This window comes from Bos javanicus, chromosome 12 (genome assembly GCF_032452875.1).
Source record: "Bos javanicus breed banteng chromosome 12, ARS-OSU_banteng_1.0, whole genome shotgun sequence".
In the NCBI taxonomy this organism is placed as follows: domain Eukaryota; kingdom Metazoa; phylum Chordata; class Mammalia; order Artiodactyla; family Bovidae; genus Bos; species Bos javanicus.
In genome coordinates, this window is record NC_083879.1 from 33,597,282 (window position 1) to 33,621,007 (window position 23,726).

Below are 23,726 nucleotides of genomic sequence, written 5' to 3' on the forward strand. Positions count from 1 at the left end.
AGAGGGTCAGCGTGATGCGGGCAGGGGTCAGAGACCTGAGATTCCACGGGTAGGATCAGGCACTCAGAGCTGGAGTTCAATGGGGCACCCACATTCCTGCAGGATGTTCCTGGATTCACCCAAAACAACTCCACCAATGACCCACCAAGGACCCTGCCAAGGAACCTTCGCTGTTTGTGGGCAGTTGTTGAAGGATTCATGGTCTCTGGTGGCTGTTATTTTCCAAAGGAAAATTAAAACTGCTTTCTCTGCTACACAAAATTTACCTTCTTCATCCATGTGATGGTGTTTTCACTGCCCTGGGCCCATGTCCTATAAAATCTTACCAGTTTAAAAGAAATCAAGGCAGGTGATGCTTTTGGGCAACACAATGGCCTTTTCCAATGAGATGGTCCCAAACATTCAGAGGCAGAAAACACACAGCCTGCTTCCTGAGCAAATTCCAGAACCTCGGGTCATAGCTGGGTTATAGACACAAGTTGAGCCCCTGATCCTAGTCAAGGATCCAGGATCTCAGAGTGATCATAGTTCTCCAAATAGTTACATTAAGGAAATACTGTCCTGTCAACAACAGATTTCAGTTCAGTTTCACAAAAAGGGGGAAAAAATTCTGTAAGTTTGGTACATGGAATAATAATTCTTCTCATTATTGTATTTGTGAGAAAAACTCACTCAGAAATCATTTATACCCACCAAAAATATACAACTAAAGCAATCTACATCAATGTGCTGACAATCTCTCATCCTAAAGAAATTCCTTCAGCTGTCATTAAGTGAGAATGGAAAAGAAATTGATTAAATATGCTAAATGTGGGCACAGGAGGTGTTTGCATCTTTGAATTGTGGTTTATTATTTACTGTAATATTCACATTTGAAAGTTAAGGAAATGTGTAGAAATATGAGCATTTTAACTATCTTCTTACAACTCAAAAATAATGAGCAGTATGAAGCTATGACAGCCTGATGGAAGCTTTGAACCAGATAAACTCTCAAGGATGAGAAAGTGGAATGAAAGAAAACTCCCTAGTGCTCTTCACATATGCACATGTGAAGGGCTTGCATCGCTTTCCCAGGCTTTGGCTGTGGTCAGGGAGACAAAGTTTAGTTTGGTCAAGTGTTCCCCAGTTTTTTAAGTTACAGAATCAATCTTCTGATCACAGCTCTATGTGCTGCATCAAAACACAGGCAGGGGTGCATGGACCAGCCTTAGCCGGCCTACCCATCAAAAACGATTATAAGAAAGTGTGTGCGATAGTGGGCACATAACCTGAGAAAACCTTAATTCAAAAAGACATACGAACCCCAATGTTCACTGCAGCACTATTGACAATAGTCAGGATATGGAAGTGACCTAGATGTACATGGACAGATGAATGGATAAAGAAAACGCGATACACACACACACACACACACACACACACACACACACACACACTGGAATATTACTCAGCCATGAAAAGGAAGGAAATTGAGTCAGTTGAAGTACTGTGGATGAACCCAGAGCCTGTCATACAGACTGAATTAAGTCAGAAAAAAGAAAAACAAACACCATATATTAACACATATATATGGAATCTAGAAAAGTGGAACTGATGAACCTATTTGCAGGGTAGGAATAGAGGCACAGATGTACTGAATGAACTTGTGGACACATGGGGGGAAGGAAGGCATGAAATGAGAAAGGAGCACTGACGTATATACATCACCATGTGTAAAAGCTAGCTAGGGGGAAGCTGCTGTATCACACAGGGAGCTCAGCTCAGTGCTCTGCGAGGACCTAGAGGGGTGGGATCGGGGTGGGGTGAGAGGGAGGTTCACGAGGGAGGAGACATACATATATAGAGATATACATATACCCAGAGAGCTGATCCACTTCATTATACAGCAGAAACTAATACAACATTGTAAAGCAATTACATACAACAAAAAATGTGTAAGATTATGAAAGAGACACAAACTCTATGTTTATGCATGCTTGTGTGTGTGTGCGCGCCTGCATGTTGAAACCAGCCAGAGGACAGGAGGGGAGAAGTTCAATATAAATGAAAGACCTTTCTGATAGATGTGGCGCTTAACCTGATTCAAATATCAGGAAGCAATTAGTAGACTCTCTCTCCACTTATTTGTATTTATTTTTAGATATAATTTATATACAGTAAAATTGGCCCTGTTCCAGGTACGGTCCCGTGAGTTTTAACAACTGCATAGACTTGAGTGGCAAGGGGAAGACCTGGTACTTTCCTGTCACTGGGACACGGATGGTTTCAGTGTCTCGGCAGGTCCGGGGGGAAAGGACACAGGCAGCACGCCTGGTGCCTAATCGTTATGTCTCCTGGTGACAGGGTCCTTGTAACCAGGCTGCTTTTGATGAATGGATTGTTTGTATTAATACATAACACAGCATTGCGCAAAGTGTCTGGCTCAAAGAAACATGAACCAAAAGATAAAAAAAATGTTGGCCGGATGGGGCATTAATTAAAATCAAAACGGGCATAGCTGTTTGTTCCAGTGATTGTGGTTCTTTAATGAGTTACTCCCAAGACTTAGTGGCTCAAAGTGAGGACGAGGTTAATACGGCTCACAGACCTGTCCCTTGGCAGGCTCGGGAGGAAGCAAGCTCTACTACCCTGGCATCGGCTGGGGGAGGGGCTGGCAGCTGAGGTCTCAGAGAGCTGTGAACCAGAAAGCTCTGTGTGCCCTGCTCTTTGCCCTGGTCTTCCTGCAACAGGACAGCTGGTTTCCAAGGGTGGTGACCTTTTTATGCTTTACCCTTCGAAGTCACCTAGTGTCCACGTAATAGGGAAGAACAAATCTGACTCCATATTGGGTCTATTTCTTTAACTTTTATATTCTTTTGCTTTTACAAGTTAAGAATGTTGCCTGTAGCCTAAAATATACAGGAGAGCCTATCCTCAAGACTCTGATCTTTAAAGGTATAGACCTTCCCATTCATATAGATATAAAAAGTTGCCAGAGAATAATTTGTCTTGTTGAAGGGTTTACAGGACTATTATGACCTGACTTACCTGGACAACGGCAAGAATAAAGGATCCTGACACCAAGAAGTTTGCACCAACCAACCACATCCCTCCCCTTTTCATATCAAAGAAGCCTGAAATCAAGCTCAGGGAAGGTAGTTCTTTGGGACAGGAGTCCAGCATCTTCTCAGTCTGCTGGCTTTCTGGATAAAGCCACTATTCCTTGCCCCAACAAGTCATCTCCAATTCACCAGAGTGTGGAGAGCAGTACAAGCTTGGACTCAGAAACATCTATTGCTTCAGGATGTTACAACAGTCCGCCCTGAGTCAGGAAAGAGAAACACAGTCCCAGTGCTTAGTTCAGGAGTGACAGGGGCACTTTGTATGAAGATCACAGGACTTAAAAGACACATTGGTAGCATCCTCTGTGTAAAACAGCATCTGTTGCTCTGTTATGAGCCATCAACATGAACTGCTATCAGAAAGATCTTTCAGAAGTGTACATCTCATCACATCACTGATACTATGTTTAAAATGCTGGGACTCACCCATACCTGAGGCTTACCCTTCACTTCTGCTGCATTTCTAGGCATTTCTTTTATTCCTAACTTTCAACCGTTCAGACCTACTTACAACTTCCCAGCCTCACTTGCACACCCTCTTCCTAAGGAAGCCTTCCTTCTTTGCTTTTCTTTGTTTCCTCCCACTTGTTTCTTTAGGAATCATGTCTCCTGAGCTGGGGCCTTCTATAAGATACCGTCCTTGGAAGCAGCAGCCTGCATCTGTGCTCCACCAAGAGCAGGGCCTGTGGTCCCCTCCTGGCTCTGCCCCTGGCCAGCCATCTGACCCAGGGTCCCATACATACATTTGCCTGAGTCACAGTTTCCAGGAGCTTCCACCCCACCCATCAAGAGATGCTGATCTCAAGGGTACTTCCTAACAAACACCCCTCATGCCAACCACATCTCAGAGTCTCCTTCTCAGGAATCCCAACCTGAAGTTAATGGCTTAGAATGATTCCAATCTTTTACAATGAAAAATAAAATGCTTGCAACTCATACCACACACTAATCTCCACAATATATAAGGAACTGCTAGAAATCTTTTTTTAAAGGGAAAATGACAGTGTTTATCAAAATTATTAATGCATTTACCCTTTGACATGGAAGTCCCACTTCTGGGAATTTATCCAACACTGCAGCATAATTTGTTAAAGGAAAATGTTGAAGTTGGAAAAAACCCAAGTGCCCATCAAAAGGGGACTGGTTAAATAAGCTATTTACCTAACTGAACACTCTGCTATTGAAGAAGATTAAGGAGGCCCTCCAGTATTATGTGGAGAGATTCTTGGGATACATTATGTCACAAAAGTGGGTGCAAAAGAGGTTAGTAGAATGCATCCTTCTGTGTAAAAAAAGAAGGCCTAATGGTGGATTTCCCAGGTGGCACACTGGTAAACAAATTGCCTGCCAATGTAGGAAACACAAGAGACATGGGTTCAATTCCTGGGTTGGGAAGATGCCCTGGAAGAGGAAATGGCAACCTGCTCTAGTAGTCTTGCCTGGAAAATCCCTAGAAAAAGGAACCTGGCAGGCTATAGGCCATAGGGATCACAAAAAGTCAGACATGACTGAGCACACACATACACACACACACAATGGTGAATAATCATATAATCCAGTATCCATAAACAAATGCCAGAAAGATGTATGAGGGACCCCTTTAGAGGGCAGGGGGCAATGATGCGGAGAGAGCAGAGACAAAGGCAGGTTTATATTCTTCACTTTGGATGGGGTTTTACAGCTTAGAACCACATGACTGCATTGCCTTTCCACAGCATGGAATGGCTTTTTAAACCAATCAGCCAACCAACCTCAAATCCATTTGGCATTAACTTTGGTGACAACAGTAAAGAATTACCAATCCACTGAAATAGTTTTTCCAAATGGCTCCCTGTTGCCCATTAGCATTTATGTCAAGACCTTGGACGCACTCATTTCAAATGCCAATTTCATCGTTACTCAAAGATCCTGCTGGAGTTCACATCTGTGTGTGTTTTCTCCATTCAGTTTTATTGCTCTGTCCACGCACAATCCCAGTGGCTTTTGTTGCTATATTTTTACACTATGTTTAACATCTGGTATGACAAATCCTCCTTAACACCCTTATTTTCAAAATTTCCAGGTTCTTTCCTCCTATTTATATTTTCTTATGATCTTCAGCATTTCCTCATCTAGGTAAATAATCATTTTGATACTTTGTCATTTGAAAGTCGCTCAGTCGTGTCCAACTCTTTGCGACCCCACAGACTATACAGTCCGTGGAATTCTCCAGGCCAGAATACTGGAATGCGTAGCCTTTCCCTTCTCCAGGGGATCTTCCCAACCCAGGGATCAAATCCAGGTCTCCCGCATTGCAGGTGGATTCTTTACCAGCTGAGCTATGAGGGAAGTCCCTCTAATTGTCATATATTATACATAGATATGTATGCATATGTGTGTATGTATCTGAATGTCTGTGTGTGTGTGTGTGTGCATGCGTGCATATTTCTTCATATCCAAGAGTGGGAAGGTCTTCCTGTTTATTCACATTGACTTTTATAGTAGTACTTTTCTTACTCTAGCTTAGGACACTTACGTTCAATTTTAATATATCCTTTTTTAAGTATAGTTGATTTTTAATGTATTAATTTCTGTTATAAGCAAAGTGATTCGTATATACATATCTATATATATATATACACACACACATATACACACACACTCTCTTTTTTGATATCCTTTTCCATTAGAGTTCATCACAGGATATTGAATATATCCTTATGGTTAATGTTTAAGACAAATATTTCTGTAACTCACCATAGGCAGAAAAATTTGATTTTAAATATCATTTTAATTTCATTCTTTAAAATTCCTTCTACCAACTTAATCAGCAACAATAAGACTTAATTGTTTTAAATAGAATTGAGGGTTCTTTTTTTTTTCCATTTGTGCTTAATGTTTAGAAACCACTGATTTTTTTGATATGGCTGATTTTTTGATTTGGGTATTTTTTGATATGGGCTGATACCACCAGGGGGATTACACATTGTGGCAGATGCCACAGAAACAGGATAGAAAAGAGAAGCAGCAGATCATCACTCATCACTCCTCTCTGCACAGACTTGGGCCTGAAGCAGGGTAACCAGAGTGCTGGCTGTCATAGGAAGTAGCCGATAAGAGGAGGGATGAGGAAGGAAGACAAGAGGAGGGATGCAGGAAGACACATCCAGTGAGGGTTCCTGTGGCAGGAGTCCCAGGGAATTTCCATCACAGACAGATTCCTATCAGACCACACAAAGAGAAACAGGAAGGAAAAGCAAGCTCTGAGTGTATTTGTATATACATGGCTCTTATGCATCTGTGGCAGTGCTTATTCTGGGAGGAACTTTGAGAAAGACGTGACCAGGAGACCTGTGTTAAAACAAGGGCCATCTGCTTGGTGTGATTCAGGTGGGAGGAAAAACCCACAGCTGCTGTATAACTTTCCTATGGTGAGTCTTCCATCAGTCTTTTCAGATACATTTGAGGATAAAGTAACAAGACACTGAGAGTACTTAGTACGAGCTTATAATGCTTCCAGAAAGAATCACTAAGTCAAATGCACTAACTTAATGTTTTACATCAGCTAAGGATACTATTCTAAGAACGGACCCCCGTGGCCTTTACTATGACCCATCAAACAGCACAGGAATGCTTTATAGCACTGCCTTTTGGTTTCTCTGGCAAGTCTTCTCCCCCACCAAAAAAGTCAGGCTATACCAAATGTATCCGACTTTTAAAGATTTAAAATATGCTCAGCAGCAAGAAGAGCAATAAGAACCCAGGAAAACTTACTTTTTATTTTCATACCAACACATACTGGTGACCAGTATCTCACTGTCACCTGCTCTTATGGTAGAGAGCCCAAAGCAGGTGAATTTCAAAGCACCTTTTTGCAGGTGTAACTGGCAGAACTTCTGGATGCTTTAAAAATGTAAGTGGAAAGTGCCCAAGATCAACACAGCACCTTACCCACCTGAAAGTTCTGACATTGCCTTTTTGACAGCACAATTCCCACCCAGTTTGTACATGAGGAAAGAGGAAGGTGTGTTTTCAGGCGATCAGCAGGCACCCAGAGATAGGATTATTTTGACTTCTAAAGCAGACAGGCATCTTGATCCTTTACAGCCTGGAGAGTGACCTTCAGTCCGCATGAGATGGCCTGGCTTTGAAAGAAACCGGCAAATCTCACTCTAGGAGAGAAGCCCTCTCACGTGGATTCCGTTCAGGAAAGTCCAGCAGAGTGGACTGGGGAGAGGATGCAGTTCTAATGTTTCATTTAAATGCTCCTGATGTAACTCGGGCAGAGTGTGTGAGCACCGAGGGGTCTAGGCTATGTGATGAAATTTTCAGGGGTCACTCTGGGTCAGGGCAGAAGATGAGACCACAAATAATGTGAGAAGAACTCTTTCTCAGTTATGGACAGGGGCCCACGATACTGGAAAACACTGTATCAGCACCTCAATTACTAGCAATGCACAGATGGGAAGTAAGCAAACTTCCAGTTAATCTAGAAGATTGATCCTGGTTGTTTTGCTCAACAGTGATTATCCACAGGTGTAGAGTTTAGGATTATATAATCAGAGCCACACTTATGGCAGAGCATCTACAGAGGCAGTGAGGAAAGCCATGCCTCCTCCCCAGAAGGCTTTCTGTTGTGGGGGAGCGGGACTAGAAAACTAGATTCCTGTTCTGGGGAGAAGCAGGGACAAGAAGCGTCTCAAGCCTGTGGACACAGTGTAGCTGTAAGGGTATCAGATATGAAATAACTTATAGTGATGCTAAAGGTTGATGTGATGTGAGGGCTGCTATGTGGCTGGCTAAAGGCTTTCCATGGTGATTTAACTTAATCCTCGCCAACTTTCTGATACGTGTGCTTTCTTATCATCATTTTACAGAGAAGGACACTGAGGCTGGGAGTGGTCTGGGGCTTAGTCTGCACGGCATAAGCTGGTGGCAAAGCCCCCAGGTGGAGCCTCTGGCCATGGGCAATGCTGCCATGGTGATGGTGCCCTGGGCTAACGGTCACCAGCCAGACAGTGGATGGAAGTGTGGCTCTAGCATACAAGTCTGTGGGCCGCTGGTCTTTCTCTCCCTGGAGGGGTTAAGCAGACAACATTCACCAAGCTGACTCACCCGTCCACTACCACCATCTTGATTTATTATGAAATCAAGATGTCATCCCAGTGTCATCCCAGTCAAACTTGACTCCAGCCCTTCCTTAAACTATGATATTATCTGGAGTTCACTGACTTCCTGGCCCCTGGTTCTCAACCCACTGGGATTGGGTTTCCAGAACTCTCCAACCACGGGAAACTCTATTCCTATAAAGGAATACTGTGCTGTGTTTAGTCGCTCAGTTGTGTCCAACTCTTTGTGACCCCATGGACTGTAAGCCACCAGGCTCCTCTGTCCATGGGATTCTCCAGGCAAGAATACTGGAGTGGGTTGCCATGCCCTCCTCCAGGGGATCTTCCCAACCCAGGGATCGAACCCAGGTTTCCGGCATTGCAGGCAGATTCTTTACTAGCTGAGCTACCAGTGAACTCCATAAAGGAATACTACGCAGCAATAAAAAAGAATAAACTCCTGACACTCTCAACAATGTGGATGAATCCCAAATGCATTATGCTGCAAGGAGAAGCCAGCATGACCACACACAATGCAGTTACATGCGTAGGACACTCTAAGAAAGGTACAACTATAGCATCGGAAACCAGATCAGTCATTTCCAGGGACTGGGTGTGGGGGTAGGAGCTGATACAAAGGGAGCTGGGGGAGCTTTGGGTAGTGATGACACTGTTCTATAGCCGAGAGTGGCAATGCATTTGTTAAGATTCACAGAACTGTATGCTAAAAAGTATTAGTTTTGTGCATGTAAATTACACCTTATGAAATAGGAGAATGGCATACCTTACTAATAAATACTTTCAAAGGAATAAGGGAAATTAATTAGGTGAAGCTAATGAGGAGGTAACAGCTTCTAATTAATAACTCATGTTACGAAAAAGCAATTTTCAAATTGACAAGTGTCCCACAACAGATTATCAGAACAACATGCAGCTTAGTTAAGGAGCAATGATAAACTTAATCCAATGATCCCCAGATAAAAGAGGCCAATATTTCATCAATATTCTTTTAATGGTATGCTTTGGAGGTACTGGCAGCATCTGATTGCACTAATCTACTTTGTCTCTCCTCGTTTGAAAGATCAGGCAAGAAAAAATATATATTACTCTTGAGCTTTCTTGAAACAGTCTACTGGGTCTTCCAGGACCTTGGAAATAAGAAGGAAAGGGCACCTGTTGGAAAACCAATACAGGGGCTCAAATGAGCTGTCAGAATGCAGCAGAGATTAACTACCACTTAAGGGTACAGGCCTTTACTGGAGGGAAGATGAGTTTCTAATGTGGTGCTTATTAATAGGAATGATTTCAACTAAAAGTCAAAGCCAGAAAACTCTCAAGTACAAGAAAAAGAAAGATGAATTGCATTACCATAAGTAATTACATTTTACTTGCCTATAAAAGATATTTTAAAACTATGAGCCATGCTACCATACGACCCAGCAATCTCACTCCTGGGCATATATCCAAAAAAGTTGAAAACTCTAATTCAAAAAGATACATGCACCCCAATGTTCATAGCAGCACCATTCACAATAGTCAAGCCACGGAAGCAAGTTAAACATTTATGGATAAAGAAGATCTGATATATATAAACACACACACACACACACCAAGAATGAAATATTAGCCATAAAAAAGAATGCAATAATACCGTTTGCAGCCACATGGATGGACCTAGGGATTATCATACTAGGTGAAGTCAGGAGAAAGACAAATATCATATGCTATCACTTCTACATGGAATCTTAAAAATATACTACAAACTTATTTACAAAACAGAAGTAGACTCACAGATGCAAAACAAATTTATGGTTATGAAAGTGGAAAGGGGATGGATAAACTAGGAGTTTGGATTAACAAACACACACTACTACATATAAAGTAAACAACAAGGACCTACTATATAGCACAGGGAACTATGTTCAATATCTTGTAACCTCTAATGGAAAAGACTTTTCTGCCATTGGAGTCACACATCATCAATCAATACCCTCTGTCTGTTACTGTTACCGCCCCCTTGTTGCTGCCGACTTTGTTGTCTACAAAAGGCGCCTTCTGTTCTCACTTTGTATCTTCTGGATCTATAATCAAATTCTCCATTTTTTAGAAAAATTTTTTAAAAAATTAGTTTTTGGCTGTTCTGTGTGGGAGGTGGGATCTTCATCCCCAGCTAAGGACTGAATCCATGTCCCCTGCAGTAAAAGCATGAAGTCTTAACCACTAGACCACTAGGGTAGTCCTGAATCCTCCATTCTTGATATTGGACCTTCCACCATACCTGCTCAGCCCAGTGCCCCCCAGTGTACAGAGATGAACAGAGACAGGTAGGAATCACAATGGATTTGTGCCGAGACATTATCTCAAAATTAACTGTAAAAATGAAAGGAAACCACTTTCACCACTACTATTCAACATAGTTTTGGAAGTTTTGGCCATAGCAATCAGAGCAGAAAAAGAAATAAAAGGAATCCAAATTGGAAAAGAAGAAGTAAAACTCTCACTGTTTGCAGATGACACGATCCTCTACGTAGAAAACCCTAAAGACTCCACCAGAAAATTACTAGAGCTAATCAATGAATATAGTAAAGTTGCAGGATATAAAATCAACACACAGAAATCCCTTGCATTCCTATACACTAATAATGAGAAAATAAAAAAAGAAATTAAGGAAACTATTTCATTCACCATTGCAACGAAAAGAATAAAATACTTAGGAATATATCTACCTAAAGAAACTAAAGACCTATATATAGAAAACTATAAAACAATGGTGAAAGAAATCAAAGAGACACTAATAGATGGAGAAATATACCATGCTCATGGGTTGGAAGAATCAATATAGTGAAAATGAGTATACTACCCAGAGCAATCTATAGATTCAATGCAATCCCTATCAATCTACCAATGGTATTTTTCACAGAGCTAGAACAAATAATTTCACAGTTTGTATGGAAATACAAAAAACCTCGAATAGCCAAGCAATCCTGAGAAAGAAGAATGGAACTAGAGGAATCAACCTGCCTGACTTCAGGCTCTACTACAAAGCCACAGTCATCAAGACAGTATGGTACTGGCACAAAGACAGAAATATAAATCAATGGAACAAAATAGAAAGCCCAGAGATAAACCCACACACCTATGGATACCTTATCTTTGACAAAGGAGGCAAGAATATACAATGGAGAAAAGACAATTTCTTTAACTAGTGGTGCTGGGAAAACTGGTCAACCACTTGTGAAAGAATGAAACTAGAACACTTTCTAACACCATACACAAAAAATAAACTCAAAACAGATTAAAGATCTAAACATAAGACCAGAAATTATAAAACTCCTAGAGGAGAACATAGGCAAAACACTCTCCGACATACATCACAGCAGGATCCTCTATGACCCACCTCCCAGAATATTGGAAATAAAAGCAAAAATAAACAAATGGGACCTAATCAAAATCAAAAGCTTCTGCACAACAAAAGAAACTATAAGCAAGGTGAAAGACAGCCTTCACAATGGGAGAAAATAATAGCAAATGAAGCAACTGACAAAGGATTAATCTCAAAAATATACAAGCAACTCCTACAGCTCAATTCCAGAAAAATAAATGACCCAATAAAAAAATAGGCCAAAGAACTAAATAGACATTTCTCCAAAGAAGACATACAGATGGCTAACAAACACATGAAAAGATGCTCAACATTACTCATCAGAGAAATGCAAATCAAAACCACTATGAGGTACCATTTCACGCCAGTCAGAATGGCTGCGATCAAAAAGTCTATAAGCAATAAATGCTGGAGAGGGTGTGGAGAAAAGGGAACCCTCTTACACTGTTGGTGGGAATGCAGACTAGTATAGCCACTATGGAGAACAGTGTGGAGATTCCTTAAAAAACTGGAAATAGAACTGCCATATGACCCAGCAATCCCACTGCTGGGCATACACACTGAGGAAACCAGAATTGAAAGAGACACGTGTACCCCAATGTTCATCGCAGCACTGTTTATAATAGCCAGGACATGGAAGCAACCTAGATGTCCATCAGCAGATGAATGGATAAGAAAGCTGTGGTACGTATACACAATGGAGTATTACTCAGCCATTAAAAAGAATACATTTGAATCAGTTCTAATGAGGTGGATGAAACTGGAGCCTATTATACAGAGTGAAGTAAGCCAGAAAGAAAAACACCAATACAGTATACTAACACATATATATGGAATTTAGAAAGATGGTAACGATAACCGTGTATGTGAGATAGCAAAAGAGACACAGATGTATAGAACAGTCTTTTGGACTCTGTGGGAGAGGGTGAGGGTGGGATGATTTGGGAGAATGGCATTGAAACATGTATAATATCATATATGAAACGAATTGCCAGTCCAGGTTCGATGCATGATACAGGATGCTCAGGGCTGGTGCACTGGGATGACCCAGAGGAATGGTAGGGAGGGAGGTGGGAGGGGGGTTCACAATGGGGAACACGTGTACACCCGTGGCAGATTCATGTTGATGTATGGCAAAACTAATACAATATTGTAAAGTAATTAGCCTCCAATTAAAATGAATAAATTTATATTTAAAAAAAATGAAAGGAAACCTGGTTTCAACAGTTTTAGGAAATCCAGTCTCTACTGGCAGAAGAAAGGAGAGGAGAAAATGCATTTCAGGAGAGAAAATCAAACAGAGGAAAATGGCAAGAAAAAACAGTAGATGAAAAACCTAACTGGTAAAATCAACTTCCTGAGAGTGAAAAGTCTATTTGAGAGTTTCAGCTGAAATAGAAGTTAGTTTGAGTAGGAAAGTGTGTGTGCTCATGTGCTCAGTCATGTCTGATTCTTTGTGACCCCATGGACTGTACCTGCCAGACTTCTCTGTCCATGGAAAGAATACTGGAGTGGTTTGTCATTTCCTTCTCCAGGGGATCTTCCCAACCCAGGGATCGAAACCACGTCTCGTCTCCTGCATTGGCAGGTGGATTGTTTACTACTGAGTCACCTGGGAAGCCCATAAAGTGTGTAAAGAATGCAATCAAAATTATACTTCACTCTCAAAAGACGAGATAAAACACACTGTAAAATGAATTAACTGTCTAATATTTGGAGGGGATATTTCTCCATGTGAAAATTCCACCAGGAAAGATTTAAGGTTAGACCAGAAAGGCATTTTCTAAAAGGCAAGACACACAGGACAAAGTGCAAACCTTCTCTTCTAAAAACAAAAACAAAACAAACAAAAAAGAAAACCAAAAAGCCTGACCGTTTCCTAGAGGCTGGCCTCTACTGAAACCCGTTCAGCTGAGTGTGTGTTTACTGGGTGCTGGTCACTCATTGTGCTTGGACGTCCCCACCGATCTGGTGGATAGAGAAGCACCCAGTACTGCCCTGTGTGGAGCTGTCTCTGGAAGCAGGAGGCCTTCCGGAAGGGAAGCGAGTTGGAACCGGTGAGCTTTAATGCAGACCAGACCTGATGAGCTGGACACTTTGCTGGGTTTGGGTGTTTTGTTTTGTTTTTCCTTTTTTGGCCCAAGTACCAGGTGGTGGGGAAATGTGGTCACCTGGAATAATGCATACCGTAGAGCTCTCGAAGTCTTTTTTTGTTTTTGGACTTGCGCCTCTTTTTTTTTTTTTTTAATTCCAGGGAGGCTTAAACATTTTATGGAGTTAGAGACTCAATTTTTATAACAGCCATGGCTGAATACTTTTTTCTTCCAGAACGCTGAATCTTTATAACGATCCTCTTAGGTAAAGCAGCTGCGAAAACATCATTAAAAAAGCATATATTGTCACCTGTAAAAAGCAGTAAGAGTCTATTTTTATAAAGTTCAAAGTGCTCGGGTATCTGGTGGGGGGATCCCTCCGGATTGCTAACACTTCTCTGGCTTGGTGACTGCTCCTCTCCCTTTCTCCTCCCCTCGCCTTCTGCTAACACACTCCCAGCTCTAAGGACCAGCAGCGACCAACTAGGCTTTGAGAGGCTGGCCCTGAGCCCACGTCTAACTAGTTCTGCAGCCGCCTTCCCACTGAAACATAAAATCCCAACAAAATGCACTTTTACCCTATTGTTTACTTGTATTATTTCTCTACAGAGCTGGAATAAACAGGGCATGGGATGGGAACAGCAGGTGTGGGCTCCCCCTGGTACATGGGTCTAACCATCCCCTCCAGCCCCTCCTCATCCTTCAGGTGTTGACTTGTTTCGTCCTAGAACCTGGAGGCTGCCACCCTTCCTGGATGTGAAGCACGCCTTCTGACAGATCTCATTGCACCTTCTTCCTGGAAGTTGTCTGAATGGTGGGTGCTCTTCTTTGTGTCCCCTCGCTTGACTCCAAGAGCCAGGGCTCTGTCTTGTTCATCTGGATCACGTGTGTGCATGCTAAGTCGATTCAGTCGTGTCCAACTCTCTGTGACCCTATGAACTGTAGACTGCCAGGCTCCTCTGTCCATGGGATTCTCCAGGCAAGAATACTGGAGTGGGTTGCTGGGTTGGGAAGATCTCCAGGGGATCTTCCCAACCCAGCAATCAAACCTGTGTGTCTTACATCTACTTGCGTTTGCAGGAGGGTTCTTTACCACAACCCCAAAATGCAATAGTTTAAATCTCTATTTCTCATTTGGTGATAATATTTCCAGACCACTAGGCTAATATGCATCCCATTTTCTGGCCTGTATCCCATACCAATTTAATGACCCCAAGAAAACATTAAAATTCTTATATATGGTGCCAAAAATAAGTAGGCACTCACTCTGAGTGGTATAAAAATTCCCATTTTTTTTCCACCTTGATATCTATGTGTCATGGTTATTCTCTGTATTAGGAACCACCAACTGCTCACCATCATGATGGCCAGGATTCATGCCCCAGGTTAAAACTACAGAAGTACATTAAAGGTCTCTGCTTACCATCTGCCTGCCACATTGACAGACACATTTTCTGAAGCTGCTTTAACTGTGGAACATGCCTATTTCAGAATGAAAAACGAATCCCAGCCTCCAAGAGCAACAAAGCTCCTGTCTGGTTTTTAGGCCCCTCCTCTGGCCACTCTGGTGGCCACCCATGCCCTCCTTGTTTCTGCTAATTCAAGGCACACTCCCCTCCAACTGGCTAATAGGGGTCCCACCTGCTTGGCCAGCTTGTGAAGCCACCCTTCTCCCAAGTCAGCCCCATGACAAGGTTTCTCCTTCTGAGAAGTATGGTCCATCTGGTCACAGCCATTAAACTCAGCATCTGCTTAGTTTTAGTACAAAACTATGTGTAAAGTTTGTCTTTCAAGCCTTCAATAAGCTGATGTGCATTTTTTTGGTTTCCCCTCAATGTGACTAAAGCAGCCAAATGTTTGTGACATTCTTTAACATTTTAGCAAAAAATTGTGGCAAAATTCACATAAAGCTCACCGTATTAACCATTTCCAAGTGTGTAGTTCAGTGACATTAGTATATACATTCACACATGTGTGCTCAGTCGTGCATGTCCGACTCTTTGCAACCCCATGGACTGTAGCCCTCCAGGCTCCTCTGTCCATGGGATTCTCCAGGCAAGAACACTGGAGTAGGTTGCCATTTCCTCCTCCAGGGGATCTTCCCAACCCAAGGATCAAACCCACGTCTCGTCTCTTGCATTGGCAGGCAGGTTCTTTACCACTGTGCCACCATATACATTCACACTGCTTTGCAACCATTATCATCGTCCATCCACAGGACTCTCTGTAACATTTTTGTTTGTCATCATCTGTGAGAGGCAGACAGAAAACTGCCAGCTAGTTTCTAATGATAAAAATCCCATTTTAATTCATGGAAATGTACACCAAGAAATGGTATATCCTACGGTGTATTAATCATACTTTAAAACAGTGATGTCTGCCCATTCAAGCATCTCTAATGCAGGCAGGATGGGCTTTCTGAAACATACACCTGAGCAGTCCCACTGCCTGGCACAGAATTTGGAGCATGGGTGCTCCAAATTGTTGGCAACGAATGAGTGAATGAATTCAACAAGTCTCTTCAAACTTGTCAAGGGTTCCTGTGTCTAACACCTTTATTGGTAATTTAAGTCATGTAGTGAACCTTCTCGGTAGCTTCCCTGGTGGCTCAGTGGTAAAGAATCCACCTGCAATGCAGGAGACATGGGTTTGATCCTTGGGTTGGGAAGATCCCCTGGAGAAGGAAATGGCAACCCACTCCAATATTCTTGCGTGGAAACTCCAATGGACAGAGGAGCCTGGAGGGTTACAGTCCATGGGGTCACAAAGAATGATTCTCCTACTAATGGCTAATACGTGTGTATACACGCATGATACCTTTGTACTGAGACCTTCTTTAGTTGGCAAATTATTTCAAGTTTGTATTTTTAAGTGACAGTTACATGTATCACAAGGCATCTGAGATGAGAATATCCTGGCTATTGCAAAGAGTTTCTTCTTGAGTTACAACAAAACCATTTAAGAAAAACACACAATATATTTAATTTATTCTCCCATGAGTAATTAACTACAAGGTTACCTTTAGAACGCCAAACTTTTGATTGCAAATGAACAAATCAAATTATAACCATCTTTGATCTTTCAGCTCAAAATACACTAAAACAGCATGCACGTAGCACTTTCCTATGTTTGAATTATGTTTGAAGTGCACGCACTGGTGCCATGAGGGTTATGTAGCAATGGCAGACACAGTCTGAGTCAGTGCTCTGTCTGGGCTCAGGAAGGATTTCGTTTCCTATTTTAAAATGAAGATCCCCCAGCCATACCAAGGAGAAAATTGGGCATAGAGCAGTGGAGACATTGTATTTTATATAGAATGTTTTAAAAGCCTGATTATGCAAGACTGTTTAACCCCTGCTGCTCAGCCACAATAGCCAATATTAATGTAAGGAACTTGCCTGGCATGTTCAGAGTTGAAAGTCTGCCAAACAGAATTTTTCAGACAGACTGAAATTGTACTTGTCTCAGAGTCAGCTCACTTGAAGCTTTTTTTTTTTTTTTTAAAGGAAAAAGCCAAGATAGTAGGTGTCAATGACTAAGAAGGGCCCCCAAGGAAGCTCTGGAAAGCTCCAGGGTTGGGGCTTCATAGGGACGGTTCTGATAAGAAGTCTAGACTATCTGTAATGTGCTGATCATGAGGAAAACCAGATTATTGAACAAGCTTCTGAAGCCAGCAGCTTCAAGAGATGAGCGAGCACATGAGACACACTGACACGTGGGAACTTGCCGACACCAGGGCCTCAGTGCTCCTCGCACCAGACCACAGCGCCAATTATCTGTGACCCCGAGTGACACTCAGGAGTGACTCCTGTTACGGATGCAGAAAAGGCTGTGGGGAGGGGCCTGGCAAACATCTTTAAGCACCGAAAGGGAACTGTAAGAATGCGGACAGAAAGAAGACAGAAACCACAGCATCTATGATGGGTAACATCTGAAAGCTCTTACTCAGAGAGGGAGGAGTTGAACACGGCAGCACCAGACGAGCAGACGAGGCAAGTGGGCTGCCCTTGGTGGGGGTAAGAAAAACATATCCCTTCTTCTAGGTTTTCCTATGTTTCGGCCGCTTTGACCGGGCAGCCTTGTGCAGTGAACAACCTGTGCAACTTGGGGAAATTACTTGGTAGGAGTTTGGCTACAGAAAGTGAAAATGAAGTCCCTCAGTCGTGTCCGACTCTTAGCGACCCCATGGACTGCAGCCTACCAGGCTCCTCCATCCATGGGATTTTCCAGGTGAGAGTACTGGAGTGGGGTGCCATTGCCTTCTCCAAACTGGCTACAGAGGGAGGGATGCAAACCTCTAGGTGTGAGCTGACTCTTCAACAGGAAGGAGCAGATGATTTGGTCAAGAAACGGTTAACCGCAGTTCCACTAGCAAACCCCGTGTCCCATGATCTGAGCTGAGCCTTTTCAGGGACCACATCAGAAACAGTCGATCTATGCCTCGGTTATTATTTCTGCCAAGAGTGGAGAAACCAGACACAAAATAACCAGCACCACACACAATGACCACTGCTTCCCTATTTCCCCAGAGTGACTGCCTGTTGCCTCTTTCCTAAACACGTCTGGAAATCTCTTAGTCATGACGGCCACACCTTTACAGTAGAGCTGCTCCAAAGGAGGAGGAACGAGGTGGCTGGTGCTCCCATCGGGGCGGAACTTGAAGTGTCTTTTCCACTCGTCCCTGGGCCAGCACCTCTGCCCCGCTGGTCCCTCCAACCAGCATGTGTACTTCACTTACAACCGAAGCCGCGTCTTGAAAAACACGCTGGCGACTCAATGCGTTCATTGAGACATTTTTAATTATGTTCCTGGCTTCCTCCCCACTCAATCCCACATCCTCCCGGCTAAAGCGGCAGCATCCACATGTCCCAGAAGCAAGAACTAAAAGCTCAGGAAGACTGCAGAGCCCGTGAGACATCCAGCAAGAAACCCTTCCATTCAGTGAAGAAAAACCAGACTGGGTTGCCTAGGAACGTCTCAGCACCTACCACGCCAGGTGCCAACGTCTGCTGCCAGGCTCTGGCCACTGGGGGGTGGGGGAGGGTGTGAGTGACAGCAGGAGGGACATGCAGAGGAGAGGGCCTTGCCCTGTCCCTCTGTCCATCAGGGAGAGAAGGGCATGTGTTGTGGAGAAGGCAGCCGTGGACGTCTGACTTTTGCTCCAGCAAAACTAGATCTGGAAGGTATCCCCAGCTTCAAAGAGGCTGAGTAGATGTCGCAGGTCTCCACACGTCAGGGGAGCATCTTTTAAGTTTTCCATGAACAAAACCCTTCCTTGAAGTCACCTAATGTCCCTCTGATAAGGACCCTCCTCCTGAAGGAAGGGGCCAGCCCTGCTCACCTCAATGATGTAGAGCACCACGTTCTTGTAGAAACAGTACAAGATGCACTTGGTCACCCGGTTGTAGCTCCAGGCGCCATGAACCAGCAGGAGCTTCTCCAAGTAGGAAAACTGAAAAAGGAAAGAAAGAGGGTCTGGAATGTCCTATGGAGGAGAAGACGGGCAAGGGAGTGGAGGAACCCAGATTCTGCTGGTGTCCAAGAACACCACTCGCTTTAGAGGCAGAGCTTTCGGGCCAGGTGAGAAGGACTAAGATCTCCTCTTTAAGCTACAGAGTTATGATTTTCCCCAGTTACACAGCTAGACTTCAAATTGCTGTCTTGTGAAATTCTATGTACCCTAATGCTTTTAGGATATTAATTATTAAAAGGTGGTGACCAACCAGAATTGGAAGAAAAGAGCAGGGCAATCAGATGCTTCTATTCGATCACCAATTTTGTAACAACAACAGGAGCAAGGGACAGGGACCGTCATATACCTGTATCCTCTTAAGAAGAGGGATACGCATATAGACACTACCTATTCCTATTTTCACTGTCAGCCTGCAGGTGAAAGACAATGACACTCCACACACAGAGAGACACAGGCTCTGCCCTCCACTTCTAGACCCATCTCCTTCCCCTTTTTCTGGCCTCCAACAAGTAAGAGCCCCTCTTGCTGAAATGTGATGTATTCATCCATCCAAATAAAACATCAACACGCAGCTGACACCAAGTTGAGAGTGATGTAATGGCTTAGCTCTTGCAGTCTGAAATATTCAACAATATTCCAATAAAATACTCAAATCCTCCTCGGGGCAGGGGGTCTTTGGACACCACTCCAATCCTATCTCCTCAGCCTCCCCTTAGCCTGGCTTTGCCTTCTGGGTCCTATTTCACAAAAGCCTCCAAAAGTGTGAACAAGGAGCCAGAGGGAGGGAGATGGGCTTTTTTGGGGGTCGTAGTCTAGGCGTGTTCTGGCGGTATGCATTGTTAGAGGTGATCCTGCTTCACTTCACAGTTCCTATGTATTCAGTTAGCCTCTCCTGGCACTGAGTCCTCCTTGGTTGCCTTGAACTAAAAGCTTACCTCCTGTTCTGAGTTGCAAGGCAGCCCAAAAACTCAAATCCGTCACTCTCCCAGAAGAGAGGACCATGCACAGATACTAGGAGTTCTGCCATCGTCAACTTCCTATTAACTTTAAGTTACTTTTGAAATTACATTTAACCATCTACAGAAAAGAAAGACTGGCCAAAGATATAGTATTTTTTAAACACTTTTTTGAGAGGAGGCCACATAATAGCTGGTGTTAACACTAAGGACAGGAGCTCAAGCCACGTGAACCACATCTGGGGGAGTTTCTGCAGATGGCTTGTCTACATGTAGCTCCAAAAGCTGAGTGAGACTCTGGAGTGGCGGGAGTGGGTACATGTGGAGAAATAAAGCTTCCCATACAGGGTCATCAAGGATTTCAAGGGGAATGGCTAAACAAATAAAGAGGAAGCTTGTATTTGACCCGGACCCCCTGGCGTTCAACCTTCCATGAGTACAGAGAACATCTGTTGGAACCATCCAGAAGGCCCTGGCTTAGTGCTACAGTGATTTCTTTTCAGAAAACAAAACAAAACAAAAATCCTAAATCAAAATGCTGTTTTCATGAGGTTGCTCAAAAAACATTAAGGAGGCAGGGGGCAGAAATCACTCTCTCCAAGGAGAACAGGCAGCAGAGGGCTGGAGACACAACATGACACCGGCTGGCCCCGCGCAATGAGGCCCCGACAGGCCGGCCGGCAGCCTGGGGCCACCCCGTGGACACAGCACAGGCCAGCTGGGGAGAAACAGAACCAGCACTTTGCCGACTTCATCATTTTCCCGAGGACAAGTCTTTGAGCTAACCTTTTTTTCCTTCTGGATATAACTTTCCAGGGCACGTTCTCAAGAATCCAATCAAAGGGATTGGATTCTTTGATTCCAATCGTGCTCATCCACACACATGCTCATCCACATTAAAATAAACAGATCAAGTGCTAAGGCATGAACTTGGACCAAAGACGTTTATCACTTTATTAACTTCAACCAAAGGAACTTAGTCAGTTGTGGCATATCCTACCTAGTAACTGTGGCAGAGGAAACATCCTGGTGAGGAGGCTATGAGGTAAGCAGAACGCAGACCCGAAATAATGGGATCTCTGTCTATACCTGAACAGGATGGTGGATGGGGAGACATGCAGGGATGCTTGTTGGCTAGAGAACCCTGGTGTTCCTCTGTGTTCAGTCTTTGGGGCTGTCTATCAGCTCCTCCAGCACAGGTGATGTAGGCTGGATGGACAAGAAAAGCCCCAAACAGAATCACAAAGCCCTGCTCTCCTCTGCATCTGCCCTTTCATTTTGATTTGCTTGTCATTTTGATTTGCCTTTAATTTGAAGAGACCAACTGCTCCAGATCCCACATCCTATTAGTCCGGTTTCAATAAAGCAGGTCATGGAATCTCCCTTCCCTTGACATTTGCGAGAAATAGACGGACAAATATTTGCCTGGAGCTCCTAGGAAACCTCTGAAGACCCCTGCCAGCCATATGATGCTATAACTCAAGTATTTAATAATGCTGGGGTGCATAACATCTCCAGGTGCTGACAGCCTGCAGGAAGCGTGAGTCCCACAGGCCTTGGGGCAGTTGACTCGGGAAAGGGACCAGGCAGGTGCGTGGGGCTAGTTCCCCAAGGTCATGTGCAGGTCCGCTGTTCTCTGACCCTGGGGGTTGGGACCCGCGGTAGGTCACTGCTTGTAAAGGAAGCCCAGTTTTCCCACCTATAAAGTCGGAATTCCTCCTCCTACCATCTTGAGGATTCATTTGAAATTGACAAAAGGAACAAGGTTGATTTCATGCACTTTTTGGACTTATAAGGATCCTGCTGTTCTCTGTTTGCAAAACCACTAGCTGGCGGGTGGGGGCAGGGGGTGGGGATTTGAGATGGCATCTAAGCAGAGCACCCGCTCCGGGAAGTGGGGCCTTGAAAATGCAGAAGGCTAGTCTGCATCCTTGGGCTTGCAACAAGTTCTTCCACACTTAACACGCAGCCCCAGATTTCAGCATCAAGGAGGAAAAGGCCATGATTACTCGTGCTCATGTGATAAGGTTAATGCATTCTCCCAAAGACTGAACACAGAAGAACACGAGGGGACTCGAGCCAACAAGCAGGCATTTAATCCCAGCACACTGTGGTCGGAGACAGGAGGAAACGGTCTGTGTTCTCTGAGACACCTAGATTTCCCGGATGGTCAGGCAGCAAAAATGGTCTGGATGCAAATCCCAGGGGGGCAGGAGCTTGGCCATTTCCCTTCACTTTGGGGCTGTCACTGAGAACTGGACATTCTGTTCCGTCTCCAACTTCTAGGACAGGAGCTACTAAGTATGTCAGGAGCCTCTGCTGAATCAAACTGCCAAAAGCTTTGTGCTGCTGACCATGGCGGGGGGGGCGGGGGGGGAACTGCTGCCCACGCCTGGGGTCCACGCTCCTGACAGTTCACCTGACAGCAGTGGCCTGTGCCCCCCATGGCACAGCCAAGAGGGCAGTGTCTGTCAATCACTGATTCCCCCGACCTTACATGCCATGTGAGAGAGATGGTTACAGCATCTTCTGGAAGAGGGAAGATGCCAGGAGGGGGATACGGAGAACAGGTACTACAAGCACAGCCATCCTTGGGCACAGAGGATGCTGGAAGAGAACACGCAGCAGTTGCAGGGTTTAGGGGAAGAGATTATTATCATAAAGTCAGAGATCCACCTGTTGGAAATGACCTCTCACCTGGACGACAGAAAGCCTGGCCCTTCCCACAGCCGAAAAAGAAACCCATAGCACAGGACAGGGCCTCGTAACTACACAAGATGAAGCCAAGAGAGAAACCCAGCTACACCGGTGGGTTCTCCTCCACACCACCTCCAAAGGGGCAGCTGAAGGATTGGACTGAAGGTCAAGCACCAGCTGGCCTTCATGCCCAGTGGACTCTGTCAACTACATGTGACGGCCGGTCGATCACACGGCTCACCTGAGCGATGGCGTAATCCGAGTTGTTGGTGGCCTGCATGCCCTCGTTCCCACTGATGCCTACACCCACGTGTGCCGTCTGGATCATGCCGACATCGTTGGCACCATCCCCGATGGCCAGGGTGATGGCTTTCACCCGCTTCTTCACCACATCCACTATCTCCGACTTCTGCAGAGGAGACACCCTGGAGGAGGAGAGAGATGAGTTAGGACTCTACGGGTCCTTCCAGAGGAAACAGCTGTAATCTACATTTCACTGCATTAAAAGGGCAGTTACTGGATAATTTCCAAATCCAATACAGACGGTTTTAGGCTCACGTGCAAAGAAGCTTTCAGAAAACAGTAGCTTGCGGCTTTCAAGTATGTGCCAGCTTCACAAATGAAATACACAACTCAAGCTAACTCAAAACACAGCCCCTCAGTAATCACACTGCCGGGCGGGAGCCGTACGTGCAAACTCCTCTGGGGCATGCCTGCCCTCCCAGATGATAAAGGCAGCCGAGATGCTCACAGAGGTCTTGGGATAGGTCTTCCCAATAAATCAGAAAACTAGCACAGATTCGTTTTGCTTTGCCGTCCATCATATGTAACAGAGCGGGCAAGGGAATTTTCTACAAAACCTGCTTTCAGAAAAGGGAATGAAAAATTGGCAGGGCTTGAGAAGTGCAGAAAAGAGGACTAGTGTGAGAGGAAAGAA

General features: G+C 44.2%; 1 protein-coding gene across 3 annotated transcripts in view; it reads right to left on the reverse strand.

Moving 5' to 3' along the window:
- Window positions 1-23,726, reverse strand: part of LOC133258395 (phospholipid-transporting ATPase IB) — a 492,425-nt gene that overhangs the window by 194,924 nt on the left and 273,775 nt on the right. For all 3 annotated transcript variants that reach the window (XM_061434934.1, XM_061434933.1, XM_061434935.1), the window contains 2 exons: window positions 23,031-23,214; window positions 19,005-19,115 (listed from right to left, as the gene is read on the reverse strand). In XM_061434934.1, coding sequence (XP_061290918.1) covers window positions 19,005-19,115; window positions 23,031-23,214 — 295 coding nt within the window. The remainder of the gene's footprint in view (window positions 1-19,004; window positions 19,116-23,030; window positions 23,215-23,726) is intronic.